The sequence below is a fragment of the Tursiops truncatus genome, chromosome 15 (genome assembly GCF_011762595.2).
Source record: "Tursiops truncatus isolate mTurTru1 chromosome 15, mTurTru1.mat.Y, whole genome shotgun sequence".
Taxonomy (NCBI): domain Eukaryota; kingdom Metazoa; phylum Chordata; class Mammalia; order Artiodactyla; family Delphinidae; genus Tursiops; species Tursiops truncatus.
In genome coordinates this window covers 63,494,249-63,518,256 of record NC_047048.1, presented here as the reverse complement: position 1 = coordinate 63,518,256, position 24,008 = coordinate 63,494,249, and the positions used below count along the sequence as shown (strand labels likewise).

General features: G+C 53.4%; 1 protein-coding gene across 14 annotated transcripts in view; it reads right to left on the bottom strand.

Moving 5' to 3' along the window:
- The window catches only part of EPB41L1 (erythrocyte membrane protein band 4.1 like 1), a 55,573-nt gene that overhangs the window by 14,398 nt on the left and 17,167 nt on the right, over window positions 1-24,008 (bottom strand). The window contains exons 9-19 of one of the 14 annotated variants that reach the window (XM_073792954.1): window positions 23,770-23,867; window positions 23,326-23,501; window positions 20,547-20,695; window positions 19,677-19,712; window positions 17,118-17,300; window positions 14,423-14,527; window positions 8,463-10,463; window positions 7,849-7,956; window positions 6,390-6,800; window positions 4,530-4,634; window positions 2,387-2,467 (exon numbers count right to left, since the gene is read on the bottom strand). In XM_073792954.1, the coding sequence (XP_073649055.1) occupies window positions 2,387-2,467; window positions 4,530-4,634; window positions 6,390-6,800; window positions 7,849-7,956; window positions 8,463-10,463; window positions 14,423-14,527; window positions 17,118-17,300; window positions 19,677-19,712; window positions 20,547-20,695; window positions 23,326-23,501; window positions 23,770-23,867 (3,453 nt within the window). Of the gene's footprint in view, window positions 1-2,386; window positions 2,471-4,529; window positions 4,635-6,389; window positions 6,801-7,848; window positions 7,957-8,462; window positions 10,464-14,422; window positions 14,528-17,117; window positions 17,301-19,676; window positions 19,713-20,546; window positions 20,696-23,325; window positions 23,502-23,769; window positions 23,868-24,008 lie in introns of all 14 variants that reach the window. The other 13 variants (XM_073792946.1, XM_073792947.1, XM_073792948.1 and 10 more) reach the window with 13 other exon arrangements.

Sequence of the window (24,008 nt, the reverse complement as noted above, 5' to 3'; positions counted from 1 at the left end):
CGGAGACCAGCGGGACTGGTGCGCGGCGTCGCGGCCCGTCTTTCCTCCTATCACCTGAACGTTCTACCAGTGACCCAATCCGGTACTTTCCTCCCTCCAGGCACCCTCAACCCTGACCTCCTGGTCAGCCTCCAACTCCTCGCACCCTGGCCCTGCCCCCACCCCTAAACTAGTTCCCTGCCTGCTCTTCCGGTCTCTCCCAGTAGAATGTGGGCTCAGAGATGCTGTCTGTCTCCCGCAGAGCTGGATTCACAGCGCCTGGCACACTACTTCACACATCGTGGGTGTTCAATAAATATTTGCTGAAGGAAGGAGGGAGGGAAGGAGGGAGGAGGGGAAGGAAGGAAGGAGAAATAAAAAAAGAGACCCACGCCCCCAAGGGAAGGAATTTTTTGCTCCAGTCATGTCCCACACGGGCTGCTAGAGTAATCTTTCTAAAACACAGAAACACATATCTGATGACATCATGCCTCTACTTAAAAAGTTGAAGTGATTCTCCATGGTCTCCAGGATGAAGTTTGAACTTCATACATGGCATTCGAGGCCCTTCAAGCCCTGGCCCAGCCTTCCTTTCCAGCCTCTTCTCCCCCTGCCCCCCCCCAACACTTGACATCTTGCTTCACTGACCACTTCCTTTCCCTAAATGCTATGCTCCTTCACATCCTTGCCTTTACATCCGCTGTTCCCACAGCCTAGGAGACCTCCTCCCATGACTGCACCCTAATTTATCCTTCAAGAATAGCTCAGATGTCACCGCCTAGATAAAGCCTTCCCCAGCTCCTACAGTGTCACTCCACACCCTATGCCCCCTAGGAAAGGCAGGAAAAAGTAACGGCCGCTCACATTTACAGACCACTTGTAATGTGCCAGGCACTCTTTGGAGGGCTTTGCATAGATTACCTTAGTTTAGCCTCACGTCAACCCTTTGGGAGATATGCTATTAGTTCCCCTCACCCCATTTTCCAGAAGTGGAAACTGAGGTCTGGAAAGGTTTGGGTAACTTGCCCAAGGTCATCCAGCCAGGAAGTGGGAGAGCTGGACCTTGTTCACCACTGTGTGCCCAGGACCTAAACACAAAGGCACAGCCCATTAGATGTGCCTGTGATTATTATTTCGATGAATGAGTTCTAACAGGCAGTATCTTTTCTTCCACTCCCCATACTGGGCAGAGGAGAGATTAAGAAATGTTTTTAGAACAAATGAATGGATGGATGGATGGATGAGTGAATGAATGATATGACTGCCTGCTCACCATGGTACGAATTTACATTTAGCCCGATAAGCATCCTGATGCCACGTGGTGAAGGGGTGAGGGGAGAGGAGGAACTGAGCGACCAGGGGAGAGCGTGCAAGCTGATAACTGGTTTGGGCTTATTTCTCTTAAAATCTTTGTTTACTCAAAACCTTCCTGCTGGGTCGTCTAAATTAATGTAATTTTCTTCCTATGTGCATATGAGGGGTTTGGCAAGAGAAAGCATTTGAAAACAACCTCCCACAGCTCAAGACAGATCTGGCCCAGGCACTGATACCTGCTCGGCCCCAGCCCCAGCCCCAGCCCCACGCAGCCACTGTTCACAACGGTCAGGATGAGGGAGCAGAGCAGAGTGGTTGAGGTGGACAGTGGGGCTTCGGGAATCAGAATGCCTGGGTTTGACCTGGCTCTACCACGTATTGGTTGTGTGACCTTGGGTAAGTCACTGTACCTCTCTGAACTGCATTTTCCTCATCTGTAAAGGGTGGGAAAAAGAGCATCCACTTCACAGCTCTGGTTTTACCCCATGAGCACACTGCATGGTATCCTAACCTGTGGCTGAATGCTAGCTGTGCTGTGTCATCATTTGAAGAATCTGATGTTACTGAACTCTCTTAAGAGCCCGTGAACCAGGCAGAATGGGAGTACTCCCATTTTATAGATGAGGACACCTAAAGACCTTCCTTCATGGGTCAGGCAGCAAATAGGTAGCAGAACCACAGGGTCCCTCAGGACACAGTCCCAAATCCTGAGCCATGGCTGCCAGGAGGATGGACCTCACTCAGGGAGGACTTTCAGGCACAACCCTCCTGTGTTGCCGACAGTCAGTTAATCAAATAGTACCGTCCTCTCTTTATCCCTGCCGTACCTGAGATGGTCCAGATGACTGAGACTCAGGGATGCCACCTCCTACATTATTCAATTTGCAAAGCTGAGGTCTGACTGGATGCCCTGTGGCCAGTCAATAAAAGTTGGACTGTGTGTCAGACAATAAAAGTCTGACTGTGTGTGCCACACCTGATGCTGTGAGGGCGGATGAGGACTTCCTGCCATAGCTGGCGAGGTTAGCTTGTTATCTGGCCATTTCAGGGCCAATGGGGCTGGTCAGAGAAGGAGGTCTCGGGTCCTACTTACCATGGTGGTTGATATGGTCTCTGTGGTGATGGAGGGAGTAGTTGTTATGAACTCCTTCCCCCCTGGGGCAGTCCCGTCAACCTGCTGGCCAGAGGAGGAGTCGTTAGAGAGGGGAGAGAGAGAGGGAGAGTGCCAGATACGCCTGCAACGTCTGCCACCTGGGCTCGTGGCATCCCCAGGTACCAAGTGACGGGCAGCGTGAGCAGACATGCACTTGGGGAGGGGATGCGTCCACACACAGACCAAACTACAAAGGGGTCTCACAGGTCCTCCAGCTCATTCCAATCATTTTATTTCACAAAGGGAAAATAATCCCATATAATTTGATACATCCTATCCAAATTTCAATGCCTGTATTCTTTGACTGGGCGAGCCCATTGCTAGGGATTCACCCTTCAGGCATAAACTTTGAAAATTTCGCCAGGAAGTCTGAACAACAAAGTTCACTGCAGCATTCAACATTAACTGCAAAAGACAAAAACCATCACAGGTCCATTGATAGGTGATAAAGGCATGCTAAATCAGGATCCACTCCTAAGGGGGAACAAGGAGAGTGAGGTGGGGCCACATGTGCCAACATGGAGTGATCTCCAAGGTAAGTATTAAAAAAAAAAAAAAAGGGATTTCCCTGGTGGCGCAGTGGTTAAGAATCCGCCTGCCAACGCAGGGTACACGGGTTCGATCCCTGGTCCAGGAAGATCCCACATGACGTGGAGCAGCTAAACCTGTGTGCCACACCTACTAAGCCTGGGCTCTAGAGCCCGCGAGCCACAACTACTGAGACCGCATGCCTCAACTACTGAAGTCTGTGCGCATAGAGCTTGTGCTCCGCAACAAGAGAAGCCTCTGCGATGAGAAGCCCGTCTACCGCAACGAGGAGTAGCCCCCAATCGCCGCAACTAGAGAAAGCCCATGCGCAGCAACATAGACCCAACGCAGCCAAAAATAAAATAAATAAATTTATTTAAAAAAAAAAGAAAAAAGGTAAAGTGTAAAAGAGAATGATCTCTTTTGTGTAAAAAATTTAAATACCTAGAGATATAAGAACGTATGTTGGTATATGCATATATTTTTTTTTCTGGGAGCACTCAGAAAAAAATTCATTTTGTTCTGTTTGAATTTCATAACTGTGAATATTTTGTTGTTATTTTGTTTTGATGTCAATAGGGGTTACTGAGCTGTAAAATTTGGGGCCATTTTTAGTTTTCTTTGTATTTCTTTGTATAAAAACAAAACCAACACACATTACTAAAACAAAATAGATCAGAGAGGGAGTAAGTTGCCCCGGGGTCACACAGCTTGTCAGAACTCAAGAGTCTCGACAGCTGCACTAGCAGCCTCATAAACCTCTATGCATGTTATAAAAGTGAGAGAAAAAAGTCTGGAAACGGCAGAGTTGCCCACATTTTGTAGATTTACATCTTTCCTTAGTTCTTAAGACAAAGACTGGTCTCCAGGGCAAAAGAGTCCCCAGCACTGCGGTTCCTCTGGCCAGAAAGAACCAAGAGGGCATCTATCAGACCCTTAGTCTCCATTTTCAAAGCTTAAAAACCACAAAAGGAACTTGGGAAATGCACTGTAATGATGCACCCGTGTCTATTTACAACAACGTCTCCGGGGGACTGAGTATGTTTCATCTTGCTAAGACAAATGACATTTTATCTTTTTTTTCCAGTTTGTTCATTTTGTCAATGTGATGTGGAACCTCCGTGCACACACACGAAAATGATCCAATGTGAGCTGCTCTGACCCAAGCTGAATTGGGTTCTCTCTCCTCTTCCCCTGGGATATCTTAAGAAACCTCTCCACCTCCTTCAAGCGATCTGAAAGCCATGGTCTAATCCGCTAACCGCTAGTCCTTAGAACACTCCCAGGAGGATGAAGGAGACGTGAGCCTCCCCATTTTACAGATGGGAAAATTGAGGCTTTAAGAGGTGTAGTCTGCCCAGGATAAGAACCCATCCCACCACCCACACCCGGAGCTCAGGGAGGACAACGAAGCTCAGAAGAGCATCAGGGTTAAAATGGTGGCTCCGGGGGAGCCAAGGTAGCAAGAGCTGGCCAAGGGGCTTGGCCATGACGGAGACCCCACCCTTAAATGCCCAGTACCTAGGCCCAGAGTGCACAGGAAGGCACAGGTTACCTGGGTGGTGTCCACAGTGGCAACTCTGGTCTGCAGTACAGCCTCCGGCTCGATCTTCTTCCTGATAGCCAGGCTGCTGACTGTCATGGTTTCCGTTTTCACAGGCTGTAGGCAGATGAGGGAAGAACACTCTGTATCTCAAGCCCCGGCACGACTCCTACTCACAGGCAACTGCGGCGCGGGGTCAGCAGGCTATCTCCCGCCACTGCCGCTGACCAAGTCTCCAGAGGGGGTCGAAGGCCAGGGCCAAAGAGGCCTGGTATGATGTCACAGACAAACAGCCCAAGAGGGGAGCCAGAACCACCAGCAGCGCCAGGACAGCCTGCCCATGACCCTGCCACCATACCACCTCATGGTGGCTGCATGCTGGGTTTCAGGCTACCATTAAGAGAACATTCACCATTCAATTAACATGCTCTGTGCCGTGCCACACACTCAGCATTTTCCTGATAATACGTAGTCCTGAATGACTTCAATGGTTATGCCACCACCTCCCAGCTGCTTTCTCTGAACTGTTCTTTAGAGTAGGAGTCACACCTGGAGGCCTGGGGGGGCCAGGCAGGAGATGTAAACGAGTGAAGCGGGCTTGTTGAGGACCGGGGTGAACTGGAGAGCACATGGGGTCCACTCAGGTTTGGCCTGAGTGACCGGATCATCTGATTTTTGTTTTTTAATGATATAAAAAAAATCCCTGGATTTTATATTCAGTGTCCTGATTTTTAAATCAAAGTCAAAGAAAACACATCTGCTAGCCAGATTTGGCCCAGGGCCACCAGTTTCCCACGCCTCCTCTAGAAGTCTTATGTTAAATGATTAGTTTCTTCTGAGTCCTCCATAGAAGCTAGTTCATGGCTGTACACACAGCAGGTGCTAACATATGTGAGCTGAATAAATGAATGAAAGTTAGCTTGTTGGGAGGGTGGTTAAGAGGGGATTCTTCTAGATGGTTGTAACTCGGAGATCTAGCCGTTCATTCAGTTAATCATTAGTGCCTGGAACGTACAAGCTTAGTGGAGCTGCCACCTGGTAGGAAAGCAGACCTGTCAGCCAGTAACCTGACTACTTGTGATACCGCTGGAAGCAGAAGCATTGCAGAGCAAGGGGGCGGAGCAGGGAGCAACACTTCTGCCCAGGGTTGTCAGGAAAGCGTTTGCTAGGTAAGTGCTATCTGAACTTGGCCCTGGAAGGTGACAAGTTTGCAAGGCAGAGAAAGGGAGGAGACACCTTCTCCAGAGGGTATAGCATGGAGTGAAAGCCCAGAGTAGACGAGCTCCTGTTTCAATGCCTGGAACGTGGGAGGGAGCTGGGGCTGGAAGAGGTGGGAGAGCGAAGGAAAAATGTGATCAAAGATCCTCTGAAAGAAGGACAGGGAGCAGAGACGCCCAGACGCAGTCTACCCGTGTCCCCCCCAGGTGATGACGGTTCCTCTTCTCTAAGAGTTTCCACCACTACCCCAAGACCCCAGGCCCTGGGGAGGGGAGCCAGGGCCGCGATCAGAAAACACCATCTGGCTTTCAGAGCAGGCGGCAGGCGCCCCCGTGAGTCCACAAGCACACGGTCTCTGCAGGTGCCATGCAACACAGACAGGGGGAGGAGGAGTCGCGTAGGACCAGACTGCCTGTCATCACTTGACCTCAGGCAAGAGACGGGGTCAGAGGGTTAAAGCGCCCAGGAGTGCACGTTAGGGGTAAACCGAGCTGCCGAACATGCGAGCACAGAACCATGCTGTTCTGCGGAGGGGCGGTCATGCAACACGGAACAGAGCTTCAGGCTGGTGGCTCAGTCTTCTCACACATGGCCCAGGGCCCTCTGAACATGCAGTGCCCGGTGGGCCCGGGTCCCGATGATGCTCCACTGTACCTCGAACTGGGGCATATCCGGGGTGGAGCAGGCCCGTCGGTCTGGGCTGTCCTCGATGCCCCCAGACTCATCATCCTGGCTCGGGCCCCGTTTGTTGAGATCCCGGGAGAACACCAGGCCCTCGGTTTCTGAGTCACTTTTGTCTCGGTCAAGCTCAGGCAGGCTGCGGGAGAAGTCTTCGAAGGCGCTGCCGTGGTAGTCGCCGATGACCGTGAAGTCAACCTCGGCCTCCAGGCTGGACGTGGAGCTGACCGTGATGCTGGAGCACTTCCGCTCAATGGCCAGGTGGTTGTCCTTCAGGAACACCGCGTCCCTCTCCTGGTCCTGGTCCTCGTCTCCCGTGTCACTCTCTGGGGCCCTGGGCCGTGGCGGTTTGACTTTCTCCTCGGAGCCCTCCCTCAGCCCTGCTCTCTATGGCCAGGTAAAATCAAAGGAATGGGGGTGTGGGATGTGGGGAGAGAGAGAGAGAAAGAGAGAAATCAAGATGGTGAATGACAGAAGAAATCTCGGGGCCATTCGATGCCCCAAATGGAAGAGGAGGTCAGGAAAAGAAAAACACCCCCGGAAAGGTTCTTTGACACCATAATAAGGTTTAAAAAAAAAAAAAAAGAACACTTCTCAAGAGCGAGGACACTCTTTTCCGAGGGTCTCCGGCTGACGGCAGAAGCAAGTACAAAGCAAACATCCTGCCAGTTGGTCCTGGACAGGAGGCCCCATCCAAGGTTTGGATCTGGGAGCTTATCAGAAGCGGCACTGCGCACAAGGCAGGGATGGGAGCCCGGACCCCAGGCCCATCCGTGCAGGCGGACATCAAGGAGGCAAAAACCAAGGAGGGAGACCCAGGGATTCAGGACCACCCAGGACAGGGAGGCAGAGAGGCTGGAGCCAAGAGCTTTGAGGAACAAAGAGGAAGCCAACACGGTTTGTCAATTCCACTGAGTCTCCGTGGGAGGGGTCAGCATCGTCTAGAGGGAGGAGCAACACCGGGTAATTCGTGGGAGCTGGGCGCTACATCACTTCAACCCCGAGCTCCGTGAGTGGAGGTTCTGCTCCCATCAGTGTAATTGACAACAGCAGGCCAAGGAAGTGCTGGAGGGGGACCAGCAACTCTTGTCCGACATACATACCTCTCAACTGGCCTGTCAGGGATTAAACACCACACACATTTTTGGCTGTTTTACGACATTCTTTTTTAAGACCAATCTAAGCCCCACCCAATATTTTTAAAGTACTTGGCTTCAGGCTCCAGAGACTCGGTGCACTTAGAGATTCACTTGCTAGACAAGCCTCGCTTTAGCCAGCTTCCGGAAGGTTGAGAGGTGTGAGGACTCATTCCAGACAAGCCAGAGTTGAGCTGCCACAAGAGGCGCTGCCAGAGCAGGTGGGGATCTAAGGCAGCGATGCACCCTGGCCAGGCGAAGATGACCAGGTCATCAGGGCACCGAGGGGCTGCAGAGACCTGCGGGCCTGAGGGGCTGGTGAATCTCAGGTGCCCCCCCTTTCCTGGGGGATTCGCTGCTAAGCTGGTAACGTGCTTCTCTTGCCTGACCGCGTCTCCGGATTTGTTCTGGATTAGAGAAGACAGTTAGTCTTAAGGAGGCAGAAAGGAACTTGGCACTAGGACCGAGAGGGAGCCGGAAGTGAAGGATGGAAACCTCTGGACTGTCAGCTTCCCCAAGGCAGGAGCACCAGGGAAGGGAAAGGATGAAGGAAGATCGTTGGACAAGCCAAGCAAAACGGTAGGAACCCAGCAGGTGCGGGCAGCAAGGCAAAGCAAATGTGTAGTTTGCTGGAGGCGGTGCCACTTTCTCCACTGGCGCTGCGTGACCCTCCGGGCACCAGGTCACACCAAAAGCCGAGGGTCTGTGTGGCTAAGCTAACATGGGCCAAGCAGATGAACCCGTCATTCCGCCTGGGCTACGCTCAGGCCCGTTTAGGGAAAAGAACTCATAGGGATGGACAAGCAGCCTCTGGTGGCAGTAATGACGAGGGGCCACAGAAACATGCTTTTAAAGAACTACGCGGCATGCGGTCAGCTCCCGGGCTGGGGGCAGCATGGGGGCGGGGGCTCACGTGGCCAGTTCCCCCAGTAGCTTCCTCCAGTGTAGTTTCGCAGCCTGGACTGGGGGACACGAGCTCGACGTCCATGCATCCTTCCCGGGGGGATGGGGTAGAAATGCCCTCCCAGAAGTGTCTGGTAGCTGGCGGCATCATGGAGGAATGTGTGGCTTTGGGGGCAGCAAAGTCCTCTGGGGGCTGAAACTGAGCAAATCCCAGGTCTAAACGCCTACTCCGCTGTTGCTCGACCTGCCCCACAGAGGCCTCCGAAGACAACTCGTTTGCAAAGGCCCTGGTTTCACCCTGACTCGCCCAGCGAGTTTCAGCTCCGTGGGTCTCAAAGATCCGAATCTTGTTGGCCACAGAGGTCTTGCTAATATCTTCCAGGGAGCCCTCTTGACCCCCAGCCTGGAAAGAGGTCATCTCCTTTTGCTTCCCTGAAGGGAACCGCAACCCCTGGGCTTCTTCAGGGACAACTCTGGGCTTCCTGCTGGCGATGGGAGGGGCCCTGCGCTCACCTCCGTCTGGGGTCACAGCCAGCCCTACTCGGTCCTTGGGCTCCGGGCTCTCTTTAGGAGGATGGGCATGTTTGAGAAATAGGGGGGACTGTTCTCCAAAGCGGTCCCTGAGCTGCACAGGCTCCCCCGACCCATAAGGGGCTGGGCTTGAAGAAGCTTCCTCTGGAGACGTCTGAGCCGCAAAGGGACGGGGCGAGGTTGGGAGGGGGGTGATCACCTCCTCCATCTGAAGAAACGCTGGGGCCTTGCTGTCCTCTGTCACAGGTTCTCCTGTTTGGGTGTGAACTGGTCCCCTCTCTCTGGGCAGGAAGTTGCCTCTGTCCGGCTTGGCTGGCTTCCTGACATCGCTAGGAGGGATGGCCCACGGAAGGACACAGACCTGGCTGTCTGGACGCATGCCCCCTCCTCTGTGAGGTGAGTGGTTCCATTCTCCTGGGGGACTTTTCTCAGCCTTTCCCATCAAATCTCCACTCTGGGGGGCCTCTTCCTCTGCAGCTACTGAGGATGCTGGGTGGGTAGACTCTCCTTCCACCTCCCACCGGGCTTCGTACTCAGCAAACATCAGCCCTGGAGAAGGTCCCTTTCCGAGCTGCTTGACAAAGACCTCCAGGTCATCTGGTCCTTGGTTCCTGGGGGGCCCCGCCCCTCCCTCTGAGGAAGCTGAGTGGGCTTCACCCTCGTGGTGCTTGTTTCTGCCGACAGTGGCAGCAGAGCCCCATGGGCCTGAGGAGTCCAGCTCTGAGCTCTCCGTGAGCTCCTCCGACAGCTTCCGCCTGCTCTCGCAGCCAGGTGGGGCATCTAAGTGCTCCTCTCTCTCCTCCAGGGCTGGAGGGAGGACTTGGTCTTCAGACTCTTTCTCTCCATAGTTTAAATAGAAGCTTCTCTCTGCAAAGGAAGTGTCGGTTTCATCGCTCGAGTCGGCTCTGGCTTCTGTGTAGGCTGGGTCCAGCAGAAACGACCGGAGTCCTCCCGTGTCGGAGGCTGGAGAGGGGACATCCACCTCTGCAGGGCCAGTGGCCGGGGCGGCGGGTCTTCCGCAAGCCTGGAACTCCTCCCACTTCTGCCTTAGCTCTGCCGGGCCCTCCAGCTGATCCCTGGAGGCCCGCTGCTTCCTGATGGTTGCCTCCCCAGGGTCCACCCTGAACCAGGAGCCCTCTGGGAGCGTTCCTGCCAGCCTGCGGCCTGCAGCCAGAGAAGCCCCTCCTGGGCCTTCCCTGACCCAGGGGCTTTCCTCCCACACTGACTTGAAGCCTTCAGGGCTCGTGATCATTCTTCCTTGTCGCTGTGTGTTTGCTCCTTTGGCTCCCACCTTTTCTTCTGTGGCCATTTGAAAGGTGAACTTGTCCACCAGGACGTCTACCTTGGAGAGTCTGCCGTCAGCAAGCATGTCTGCGAGGCCTGCCTCCCTTTCTTCCTGCTGTGTGGCGGTCACTTTTAGGAGACTGAGTTCTTCTGGCCTAATGTACTCTCTTTCTATAAATACCCAATGCTCTGAACCCTGCGTTTTAATTGGAGCAAGAAGAGTTAACATGAAATATCAGGCACCTTAAGAATGGGTTCACTTTTTCCCTCCGCAAGAAGGGACCAAGGTCCACCTGCCCCCTTGGTCAAGGTCAGCTGGCTGGGGACAGGAAGGCAGGTCAGCCTCATCAAGGCTACTCTTCCCATCAAGGCACCCAACAAATTATCTACTGTTGCCCTCAACCACCACCCTAACCGGGTAAAATGGGATGCGGTCTCATACCCTCCCCGTGTTAACCATCGGGGAATGGAAATCCACAGATGGTCCAGGACTCTTCCTCTTTTAATAATAGAGCTGCCAGTGTCAGAGGGGAAAGTAGCTTACATCACATGGAATCTTTGAAGGCTAGAGCCAAAAGAACTCCTAAGACTTCCTGCAGTCCAATCTCCTACTTGTGCAAATGGGTAAACTGAGGCCAAGAGAAGGTCAGTGACTTTTTCAAGGTCACAGTCAGTCGAGTCAGGAAAAGAATGCCTGAGAGCCTTGCTGACTTACAGCCAATGGAATATGGGTCCCAACTGCGATCTAATGTCGAGTTGTCGGGGAGGCACTGAGTTAAGTTTCACAGGCCACAGCCTGAAATCGGACCTTTCTGCAAGCGCTAATTGGAAGGAAAGAGATTAGACCAAAATATACCAAACGACCAGCTCTAGAGGTTAGTGCCAGTCGCTGCAGTGGCTGAAACAGCTTGAACTCTGTGGGGTTCATTCCCAAAGAAACAAATACCAAGGCCTGTTCTTGGAGAATTCTAACAAAATCCACAGAAAGACTGGAAGAGGACTGACCTGAACATATCATAGAAGGTAAAGATCTAAATATCCAAGCATCATCACTGGTCCAAAGCACTGAGAGTACAGCACTGTCAACCATCAACAAAACAGCCCTCTACCTCCCCTAGAGTTTTTCAAGCAACACTTAGGAGGGAAGGATGGACTTCTAGAATTGTTCAAAAAGCAAGAAGGCCAGGAATTCCCTGGTGGTCCAGTGGTTAGGACCCGGTGCTTTCACTGCCGGGGGCCCGAGTTTGATCCCTGGTTGGGGACCTAAGACCCTGCAAGCCGCGAGGTGCAAACAACAACAGCAACGCAAGAAGGCCAATGGGATTTAAATCTTCTCGAAACTACAGAATACTTTCACACAAAATCTTGATGGCAATCCAATATGTAACACAGATACAGGGCCCCCCCCCGTGGAAGTTGGAGGCCTGGGCTGCCCTAGTGCCCCAAAGTGCCTCCCTCCTTTGAAACCACTGCTCTGACCCAAGTCCCTCATGGCACAGATGTGGAAACTGAGGGCTGGGGAAGTAAGCACCGTGCCCAAGGTCAGAGAGTGAGCCAGTGGCAAAGGCAGGCCTAGAACCCGGTCTCTGATCCTGTGTCCTGTGAAAAGCTCCACGGTAAGATGTGCCGAAAACTGCTCCTGACTGCAGCAGGGGGCAGGTTCCCACGCGCTTGGGCTCCAATGCAGGTTATGACCCGGTGAGGCGTCTGTCAGATCCCAGAAGATCTGAAGGATTCTGAAGACTCAAGGGAGCATTATAAGCCCTCTGGCCTCCCCCACCCCTCCCCCTGCTCCATTTTAGCAAAATCTCCATGATTGTCAGGGAATCAAACCTCATTAAGAGAATCTTGCCAACAGGAAAGAGAGAGAAAAGGAAGGGGGGAGGTCCAGACAAAATCTGCGTGGGTTTCGGAGATTCTACTTCAGGTTGTTAAGCTTTCAGGACAACAACACTGCAACCATCCCAGAGGGAAGAGTTCTGAGAGCCTACAAAGCCTCCTTTCTCTTCTACTTGGGAAGCAGGCGCCTTTAGCTGCTCCCATTTCAGCTTGTACTGACACCATCAGCCCGGCAAGGATGGCCAAAGATGGTCCATGAGACCCCTTGTGGAACATTCCTGCCCACGTCTAACTAGAAACTAGTTTCTAGCAACCAGAAGCTTAGAAACTAGGTTGAGTGGGGTGGGAGCTGGCACAGAACAGAAAGTTTCTGCAGAAAGAAAAAGGGAAACATGTACTTATATTTAGTTACTATGTGCCAGGCAGTGTCAGCCCTTTGGAGAAGTTATTAACTTTAATCCAAATGGCGACCTGTGAAGCAGGTCCTGTTACCCTCATTTCAGAAGGGGAAACTGAGGCTCCCAGAGGGAAGAAGAGGCTCTGCATCTAACAAGTAAAAATCCTGAAGAGAGAAAGAGCCTGAACAAAGAGAGGAAAGCTTTGGCTCTCTGACCCAATTCACAGGATAAAAGATGTCAGGGAAGCCGCCGGGCCATTCTTTCCACTGAGCCAGGGGACCTTCAGTGCCTGCTCAGAGCACCCCCTGCTGTCAGCTGGAGCCACTGCAGCAAGACTGGCCGCGAAACAGGAGCTGGGAGCCGGAGTGGGGCCAGTTCTGTTCCCACACAAGCTGACAGGAAGAAAATCTCCAGCCAGGATTCTGCTGACCCCAGGCTGTTCAGGGTCCACCTGGAGCTCTGGGTTACATTTTGGGCCCTGCTCTTTACAGGAGACCCCCAGAGGAAGGGGTCCAGGACAAGGAGCCCTCTAGAACCCACGGGAGAAGCTGCGGAAGAAAGTGGGAGTTGGGGGGCAGGGGGGACGCTGAACTCTGAAGGGCCTTCCTGGAGGAGGATGCAGAGTGGGACTACAGGCGCCAGGGGGCAGAGTGAGGCCCACAGGCAGGTGACTCGGAAGGGCAGGTTATAATTCAACGTGGAAACTTCCCAACACATGACTGAAGAAGACAAAACGGACTGCTGTTAAGAACAGGGAGAGCCCCCTTGTGGAACAGGCTGGACGGACAATTTTCAGGGATGCTGGTGAAGGGCGCATGTTGCCCTCCCAACCCTGCAACCCCCCCAAGTTAGGGCACCTGTGCTCGGCTCTGCGCGAATCTCTGTGCTCCAAGGCACCACTGCTTCCCTAACCTGGGGATGCTGTTGACTCCTGTCCAGCTTCTCTCAAGAGTGCTCCTAGCTTTGTTTTTAATTTTACATTTAGGAAAAATGCAGAGTAGAACTGTGATTTATGTTTTACCACTTACGCAGCTGACTCACGGCTCTCTTACAGTTTCAGGACGTTTCTAGCAGCTACAAAATTTTTCTCTGGGAATGGAGAACGGTATATGCCCTTGTACACACTACGCCAACAGAGCAGGGTTGGTTATCAGAGAGAAGGAATTTTCACCCAGATGATCAATCGGTCCCTTCCAATCCCGACAGTCTATGAAGTCCCAGCAAAGAGGGAGGATGCAGCCCCCTGCTCCTGGGCCTGGATTCCACCCGGCATCCACGCAGGGGCACAGGAAGTTCCGAGGACCCTCGGCCTACTGCCATCCTGGGCAGAGAAGTGATGCTCTCCTCATTTAGAATGCTTGCCGGACCGACATCTGTACAACCCCAAGGATGCTCCCTGGTGAAACACACACACTTTTGCCTGCCTGGGGACCCTGACAGACCCAAACTCCAAGGGGAGTTTAGAGAATGGAAGCAGGGGATGGAGGGGCTAATTAGTCACTGCTAGACCTTACTCAGGCTTCTGAACAGAGACAAGACCTCAGAGCAGAGGTATTTAGGTGCCATGATCCCTGATCCCAAGCTTAGCAGTCAGAACCTGCCTCCAGGTCACCTGCCTCAGCGGGACCTGAGAGGTCATTTCTACCTGCCCTTTTTAAGCCAGAGGCGACTCAGACCATTCCGTCTTCCTTGAATGGTTTCAGTCCTATCCTTCCTGAGAAACCATGGATGAGGGACGGGCTGGCCCATTATGGACCCCTGGGACAGGGGTCGCTCACTTGTCACAGCATGGGGCCAACATGAGCTACCCACTGCTCCCACCTGCAGGGCAGTCTGGCCCACCCCCTCAGCCCAGAGAAAGGGTTTTCTTAAGATTATTAGGGTGGTTCTGGGTGGGTGGGGAGGTGACGACAGTAACCTCAGGAGATGCTGCGAGGCTTTTCTGAGTGAACACTTCCAAGCCTGTGGCCGTCCCAGGCTCAGGTGCCAAGTCCTGCTGAGAGGTGTCCTGGGTCCTCTGGGACTGCAGGGGAGGCCCAGGGCCGGAGGAGAGGGGAAGAGGGAGGAAGGGAAGGAGAGACAGAGAGGGAGGGACAGAAAGCAGGAGAGAGACACACACACAGAGTCCGTGAATAGCCCAGCTTTGTAAATCCCGCATCCTTAGGTCAGGAAGGAGCCACGCCATGAGAGCCCATATTTGAATAAGGGATTCCAGTTACCATCAGCAGTGGCCCCAGGACTGTCCAGCACTTTCCAGTTTATAAAGTGATTTTATATCCATTATTTCACTCGACCTTCCCCACAGCACTGTGGAGTGGCAATTTTGGTCCCCTTTTAGATGGACTGACAAGGCAGTGAGGCTTCCAAGAAGTGACGTCTCTCACCCAAGGACCCAGTCCAGTCCTTGGCGACAGCTCCTCTCATCTCCCAAATTTTCAAGAGCCTCTAAATGCCAGTGGGACCTGTAAGCCAGTTAAAAGGTCCATCGCTCCAAGGTGAGCTCCTGGACCACACTTCTCTCCAGCAATGGACTACACTTCTTGCGGGGAGGCAGTAGGGGGGATGGGAGGTGGAACAGACTCCACCTTTTAATGAGACGCATCTTCTGGCAGTTCCAGCTATCACCAGCAGGTGGGGCACCCCCATGCCAGGCTGCTCAGAGCATCTCAGCTCCCCGGAGTCCAGTCCTCCAGGGCCCAGCTTTCCTTTCTCTGCTGGAGTCTGACCCCTTTGGAAGCCTCTACATCCACCTCACCGACTTCAGGACTGACTAGAGGCCACTCTGGTCAAGCGTCTCTCGGGGCAGGAGGAGGGGCGTGTGTAACTGGATCACTAGACCAGCCCCATGGCCCCATCCAGGGTCTTCAGTGTCTTGATTGTGCCAGCGGTGACCACAGAAGCCCTCAGTGGGTGAAGAGATTTGCCCTCCTTCCATGGCACCAGCCATAGAGGCCCCCATGGCATCCCTGACGTCGTGAATCACCGGCCAAGGAGCTACCACAGCAGCCTCGCTAGACAAGGCCCTGGTACCCGGCATGTTGAGGCCACGGGAGTGCTGATTCAATCAAAGGCTTACTTATTAGATCACAGCTGCATCATCAGTTTTCAAAGCTCTAAAGGGCAGCAGAGGCACAATTGACTGTCTCCTGAGCTTCATATGATTTGGTCTTGCTCCCAGGCAGCTGTGATTTAATAGCAAATACAGTGGCCTGGGACATAAGAACATTAGGTTCTGGCCTGTCTTCTATCAGCTATGACACTGATCAAGTCCTTCCCCTTCCTGAGCTTCCGTGCCCATGTGTAAAATGAGGACCTCGAGCCAACTGGGTTCCGAGGGTCCTTCCCAACTTTAAAAAGGATTCTGCTTTGAAATTAACCTTCTGTGGGAGAGTTCCAAGGCTCTCCAAATGAAACAATAAGTAACTCACATTGAGCATCTAGGTCTTCTGCTGCCCCCTCCATGTTTTATCTCATTGGATGCTCACAACAGTCCTGGGAACTAGGTGCTTTTATTATCTCTATCTAACGGAGGCTCAGAGGGGTTAAGTAACAAGCCCAGAGTCATCCAGCTAGCAGGCAGCAGGGCCGGAATTCAAACCCAGGCACTGTAAGGCTAGACCTCAGAAGGGTTTAGGACCAGGAAGCAGCAGCACTGGAGAGAAAACACCTAATATAAACGGGGGCTGGGCTTCCCTGGTGGCGCAGTGGTTGAGAGTCCGCCTGCCGACGCAGGGGACACGGGTTCGTGCCCCGGTCCGGGAGGATCCCACATGCCGCGGAGCGGCTGGGCCCGTGAGCCATGGCCGCTGAGCCTGCGCGTCCGGAGCCTGTTGCTCCGCAACGGGTGAGGGGTGAGGCCACAACAGTGAGAGGCCCACGTACCGCAAAAAACAAACAAACAAAACAAACAAACAAACAAAAAACGGGGGTAAAGAGTGCCAAGATTTAGCAGTGCTAAAAATACCAGCTTGGGATTATAAATACAGGAATTCTCAAGATCCTATCTTTCTCTTTTTCAATGAGAAAACACCCCATGCTTTCTACTCTGAAAGACAGGTCATGTGGGATCTTTTTCTGGAGCACCAGGAACAGCTCTGACTTTCCTAGAGGATCTGTTCCCTTCTGGTGGGCTCTGAGGATCTTCCTAGGAAGGAACCCTCCCACCATCTGTGTTTTCACAATAGGCACAAAAGGGTCTGGTTACTGGACAGAACTACCAGGATTCTTAAAATTTTGTGTGTGTGAGAATCACCTGGGGCACTTGTTTAAAATACTGATTCCAGGGCTCTACCTCCAGATACTCTGATTCAGTAGGTCCGAGTTGGGGCCCCAGAACCTGCATTTCTAACCAGCACCCTTTCCCCATTACACTCTGGCTGATGGAAGGGAAATACACCATACTACGGTGAGTCTTCTGAGTTTTTCAAGGTGGTCCCTGGGGCCCAGGTTCCAAGAGTGAGTGAATTTGTCTTCCTCAGCTTAACCTGCTGCCCTATCTCCATCACCACCTTACGCAGCAACGGGGCGTGGAGGGGGAGGGTAAGTCAGTACATAGCAACCTTCCCCACCGTCTTTACCCAAGGCCCCAGGTGAGGGGTTCGGGTGAGACCTACCTCGTTGACCTTCTCAGGGGTGCCCTTGGGGGAGGGGGAGGCGGGAGAGGAGGGTAGCCTGCGTTCCCGCTCCCAGTCTCGGTCCCGGTGGATCAGTTTGCTGTTGGGTTCCTTCAAGGTCCTCTTGAGCTCGTTGATGCTGGCCTGGTGCTTCAGCAAGACATCCTCTGGCTTGTCTAAGAACTTGGGTGTACAGGGAGGACAGTCAGGTATCAGAGGAACAGCTCCAAGAAGAGGATGCAAGGCGTGGTGAAAATGGTAATGGTCCCCATCACCGCCCTACATCAGCAAGGTGATTCCCATCCACGGCCCTGTCTCACCCTCACAGCGTCCCATAAGCCAAGCAGGGCAGGGATGACTAGCCCCAACAGGTACACAAACCACTCAAGATTAAAGAGAAGAGCAAAAAGCACTTGAGGTTAAGGAGAGGAGACTTCTGGCCAAGTACCATCTTTTCTTCTCCCCTGCCTGGCTCCTGGTTTTGGAACACCTAAGTCAACCCAAATCCCACAGGTCTGGGTAAGTTACCTTTAGTTTCACAAGGCGCAGAGGTGACTTCCCTCTGGTTACAACCAAAGCACAGTGAGAAATCACCAGTCCTGTTCACTGGGCTGCTCTGGCCCACTGCTCGGCCTCCTGGATCCTGGTGCCTACCTCTGGCCACGACTTGGACCACTGTGCTTAGCAGGATCCTCGGTCTAGGCCCCTCCTAGTCCAACGTGTGCCACTGCTCAGGCCCCGTAGGGCCCTTCTAAATCCAAGGACATCCAGAGAAATGTGCCCTGCTTCCACACCAGGGCCCAGGAAGAGATGATGTTTAGCGTGCTCTGCCGTGAGCCACTACCTTCCCCAACCACCCAGGATCTTCCAGATTCCTTGTGGGTACCAACTCCTCAAGGGCAGACAGGGTGAGATACAGCCAGACAGAGAAACTAGGGCTCTGTGGGGTGTTCAGGAAGATTAGAATCAGAGACCAGGAAGAAGGGAGGTAAGTCCCAAGGCTGGACACAAGAACCGAGCCAGGTACAGCTGGAGTCATAGAAGTGTCGCTATTAAATTGCCAAGTCGGAGCTCTGGGCGGTACAGAGGTACCCTTGCCCTTAGGTCAAGTGAGGACCAGCCTTTGCATGGGAACCAGCAGTAGTCTGCCTACTTCTGGAGGCAGGGCAGGTGCGCTGGCAGCCCAAGGACCCTTATCTGCAAAGCTGTTTGAGGACTCAGGACAAGAAATAGACAACCTCAGCTCATTATAAAGTCAGATCAGTGATTCTGGAACAACTACTTGGAAGGCAGGCTTGCCCTTGGACAAGGCTAGAGTTCCCCTGGGCTTATCTCTGGCATCCGAGGATCCACTATGATTGACTCCTAAGTTAACTAAGGAAGGAAACCGATGCCACTGAGGCTCTGCTTTCCCTCTAGTCATCTGTCTGTACCTCCTGCATCCCTTCCTGAGCAGCTGTCTCAGGACAACGTCTGTCTGGGAAATCAAACCCGATGGAGGGTGCACAGGTGGGTGGGTTTGGGCCGCCACAGACCTAAGATGTGGCTGGTGACCTTCCATCTTGAACCTGCCACACTGGTCCTGTGAGCATGTGGTGTTCCCCAAGGCTGAAGGGAGCAGTGGATCCTTGAAGGATAAGGGCCTGGGGGAAACCTAGTCCAAATGCCTTGCTGTGCAGATGGGGGACTGGGGCCTGAGGGGACTTTACCAAGACCCTCAAAGAGTCAGTGGCAGAACTGGGGCTGAAACCCAAGAGCCATGCCTTTCTGACGCCCCAGCCTCTGGCCTTTCCCTCAGCAGCCCAAGAACAGACCCATTTCTCCTGCAGTTAAGTATCAAAGGAAGAGTTGGACACCATGTGAAAGGGAAGGAGAAGTGGTTAGCACAGGATGAGGGTGTTGAGAGAAGCAGCAAACGGGAGGAGGAGGCTTTCCTGGCAGAGCTGGAGCAGCAGGGGCCCCGCCCGCGGGAGATGCACCTGGGGCTGAGAAGACAGATGTGCTCTGAGGCCCCTCCCTCCCCACACCCCCCCACTCCCACATCTGGTTGCCCATAGATACAAAAAGAAGCTTGGGGGGGGGACACAGGGGACACAGATGCGGAGGCATGACAAGACAGTGGTACAGGGAGGAGAAGAGTCAAAAGAAGGCTTTGGGGTGGGAGTGGGGGGGTGGGGGATGGGGGTGGAGATGAGCTCAGTGAAAGCACAGAATGGCCTGGAAGAACGGGGGGACACAGTGGGGGATGGTCAGTGGGTGGGAAGCAAGCACGGCGTGGTCTGGAGAGGCAGAGCATGAAGCTGGGAAAGGGAGGGAGAGGTGGGGAGGGAGGAAAACATGGGTGGTTGGTTGGGGGGGCTGGAGTCTCTCGATGAGCTTAAGTTGGGGAGGGGGTGATGGAGGGTGGGGTTGGGTGAGGGAGGAGGATGGCCGGGAGCGGAGGAGAAGCTTAAGTTGAGGTGGTGCTGGGATGTGAGCCTGGGATGGATGGTGGGGTGATGACAAATGAGCTGGGGTGGGTGAATGGCTGGGTGGGTGGGGACAGGCCCCATGCAGTACCTCCTGCTTGTGCCTCGGCGTGGTTTCCTGCTCCGGCTAGCGGGACGTGGGAGGAGGAAAAGGAACCAGCAGGGTCAGTAGAGCAAATGGATTAGAGATACCGCGACTGGCCTGGTCCAGCAGGTAGCCCAGAGCACTCTGGGAAGCTGGGTGGGCCACCAGCAGGGCAGTGAGGTCGTCAGAAGGTACGGGGCGTGAAGCAGGGAGCCCAGGAAGGCGAAGAAGGGGGCGGGAGGCCTGGAGGCAAAGCGGCCCATCACACTCGGCAGATGGGACGTGGGGTTCTGGAGAGTCATGCTTCTTGCTGTCAGTGTGTGTTCAGGGGCTTGTGCTCCCAAGGTGGGGGTGCATGATGGAAACCAGCACACCCGTGTGTGCACATGCCCGTGTGCGTGCGCACGTTGTCTGCACGTCTGGGGGCATAACCCTATGGGCGAGGGGGTACACGTCTGTGAGTGAACACCTGCGAGTCTCAGGCCACGCGGGCCTGCGTGAGCGTGCGCACAGGTTGGTGGGAAATGGGGGCGGGCGGCAGGAACTTGAACCTCACCCTTGTGGCCTGCAGGGACATCCTATCATGGGTGAGAGGGGGCTGTGCAGATCCAGATCACAGGCAAAAGGGCAAATTAGAAGTGAGCAAGAGGAGGCCAGAGTCCACCAGGAAGGGTACAGGGTGGGCAGCGTGCCCCACTCCCACCCGCGGATTCCAGGTATTGAGCACGGCCCAAGAGCAAGGCCCCGTCCGTGGTGCGCCGCACAGCAAGGGTGCCCGGCCACCGCTGAGGGCACCTGAAGGTCAAAGTTGAGCCTAGACCCAGGATCAGCCTCCTGACGCCCAGGTCAGAGGGTACGAGAAAGCGGGGCTCGTACCTTTAACTCCTTGATCTTGGTGGGGGTCCTGACCTCTCCCTCCTCAGCCTCTGACCGCCGCCCCCCAGACTCGCCATCCTCCTCCCGCTTGTCACTGTCAGGTCTTGCGTCGTGGTTCTCACTGACCGAGGCTGGGCGAGAGAACTCTGCTGAAGTGGGCAGAGACGGCCGGGCGGCCATGTGAGTCACCTCCCAGGCACAGGGAACAGGAGCCAACCCACCGCCCCCCCAACCATGCCTGGTGTAGAGCAGATACCACCACAGCCTCAACACGCTGGGGATAAGGAGCCAGTGCCCAGAGGAGTGGCGTGGCCTTCCCCAGGTCACTCAGGGCGTGAGAGCCAGAGCTACCTCCAGCGCCAGGCCCTCCCCTGATTTCTACAGCACTCGAGCCTGGGTTCAAATCTCAAATCCATCTCTTCTTGGCTGTGTGATCTTGGGTAAGTTATACAACCTCTCTGGGCCTCAGTTTCCTCATCTACAAACAGTACCTAATTCAGACAACTGGGAGGAGGAACAGAGAAGCTCATGTGTCCCAGAGAAGCGGCTGGCTCAGAGTGAGCCAATTCAATCAGTGTTGGCTCACAAATGTCTTTGTTGTGGTGGTCGTAGCAGATACTCACTTGACCGTTATTTAACAAGACACAGATACTGTGAGATCAGCTTTTATTAGTGAAAGTTAAAGTCCTGAGGTTTGCACATGATTTACCTTCTTTTTAAATTAGGGAGAAATCAAGGGGATCCCTGCACTAACGTCTTTCTCACTCACTGGCATTCCAAAGTCCTTTCCTGAACAGGAAAGAAAGGGATGGAATTATAGACTTTATATCAGACACTGGGCAAATCCCAGACTATGCCCAGGGCTTGTGTCTCAGTGGAAAAAATGGCTGGAAAATACTGCATTAAAATCATCAGAGCACAGATTATCCTCAGGATGGGCACAGATTTTTTTTAAAGAATAATTATCCCTTTTATTCATATATATATCACTTGACAAACTGCCCATTTATGCACATTATTTCATTAGATCCACATAATACTCTGTGTTGATGGCTAGGATGGGAATTACTATCCCCACTTTACAGAGGATAAATTGAGACCTTGAAAGGAGAAAGGTCTCACTGGTAACCTTTCAGTGAATCAGGACAGGGACCCAGGCCTCCTGGCTTAGAGTCCGGGCTTCCTAGATAATGAACTTCACCAGTTCTGGGCCAACCTTTGCTGCCCTGAACAATCTGGGTTTCATTCAGCCCCCAGCATGGTAATGGGAGCTGCAGGGGAGGACAGAAGGACAGCACAGCCCTCTTTGCCCTTTGCTTAAATCTCAGCTCTCAGCACTGTACCTACTCAAGGAGAATAGGGAGCTTCCTGAGCCCCAAATGGACCCTTGCAAAACTGCATGTCCTCCGAACACGGCCAGGGAGTCCTGGGGCGGGACTCACCTCCATACTACTGGAAACATAGCAGACTCTCCTGATCCCCTGGCAAACTCCTAAGCATCCTTCAAGACCCTAGCCCAACCCTGTCTCCACAGGGCTGCTCTGTATTCTGTACACACTTCTCCCACCAGCTGAATCATGTTGGACGCTGACAAACCTACTATTCTGTGAGCTCCTCAAAGGAGAGGGCCATACTTATACTGAAAACCGTACCCAGGACCTAACACAAGGCCTGGCACACATCTAACACTAAGAAAATATTTGTTGCCTTGCCTGGAGGCCAGCCCCAATATGTTCTGGGAGCATCTGCTGGTCCCGCACCAAAGTCCCCATCTCCTACCTTCAAGCTACCCCCTACAAACCTAAAAGCAATAATAATTTATTAGTGGTCCTACAATTTATTAAGGTCCTACTATGTGCCATGAACTGTTTTGGGTGTGGTAGAGGTATTACTTGTTCAGTTCTCCCTATAACCCAATGAAGTAGGTATTATTCATTTTGCAGAAGAAGAAATAGGCCCAGGGGAGTTAAGCTGCTCAAGGCCTCCCATGCTTTCATTCAAATATTTATGGACCACCTCCTGCATCCGTGGAGCAACTGGTGAGTATCAAGGCTGAGGCCTAACTCTGCCTAACTCCCAATGCCCCATGTGGCCTCTGACCCTCTCTTATAAACTTGTGAGCATATCCTGGGAGAGTTCTGGGCCCTAAAGGGTGCCGAGTTAGTAGGATTAGGTAAAGGCCTGGGACTTCTCATGTTTACAAGCTCACAGCTGGTTCTGATGCCACATTTTGAGAAGCCCTGGTCTGCTTGATACAGGGCAATGTATGGCCAATTCTCATGAATAGTCAGGGCACCTATCAACTCAAGAGACACGGGGGCAGTGGAGACTAACATGCAGTTAGATGTCAATCAGCCCAGAGCCCAGTGGAACCAAAAAAATGATTGGGAACAACTCCTTCGCCTCCAGTAAGGCATCACCAGCTCCACACTGCAGTTACAATATACCATTCCAGAATGGTGACAGGCTGTGAACTGCTAAGCTTCTCGGGAAGGGGGCCCAGAAAACCATATGGCTGAACCTGGGACCCCAAAAGGCCGCAACTCAGGGAAGTTGTGAGAAGCCCAGAGTGTCAGTGTCACATTCCAGCAGAAGTGGTACCGTAGGCTAGACTAACCCACGGAGAGTCCCCAGATGCAGCAGTGCTCTGGGGCCACCATGCCTGGTGCAAATCAACTATGATGTGTTTACCGCCTCCACTGCTCATTCTACAGGACCCGGCGTGCTCCCATCCCCCTCGACACGCCACTCTCCCCGCCACCTCCAGCGTGGGACATACCTCCGTCAAGGCTGCGGGACATGGTGTACCGTTTGCTGGAGGAACGCTCAAAGAAGGGCGCGGGCCGGTCGATGAGGGCGCTGGCCTGGCGGGTCTGTGCCTGGGTCCTCCCACTATACCGAAATTTGGAGCCCATCACCAGGAAGCCCTTGGGTGGGGGCTCAGGGGACACCAGCCTGCAGGGAAGGGATGGAGGCAAGGAGAGAGGATCAGATGCGCAATGCCAGGCCCAAGGCTGGACTACAGCTGGCCTTCCGTCCCGCTGTCCCACCACCTACGACAACTCTAAGTGGTCCAGAAGGTGAGAGACTTGGGGAAAGAGGAGGAGGAGGGCTTTCCTAGAGTCCCTACTAACTCCTCCTACTGACAAAACACAGCCGTTACCCATATCCACTCACAGCCTCGGCCTCAGCCCCTGTTACCACACCCCAGGGGCAGGCTCACCGGAAGAACGTATGGTGCTCAATGCAGACCTTCCACAGTCTCTTGGCCGACCGGTGATTTGGGAGCTTAAAGCCAATCGTGCTCTCAAACTGCTCATACTGCAAAACCAGGGAGGGTGGGTCAGAAGCAAGGCCTGGGCCCACTCTCACCACCAGTCCATCCTTTCTGAACCTCTTTCTCAGGCCTGTATGACTCTGGCCTGTTTGTTCATTTATTCATTCATTTAATCAATCCCCTGG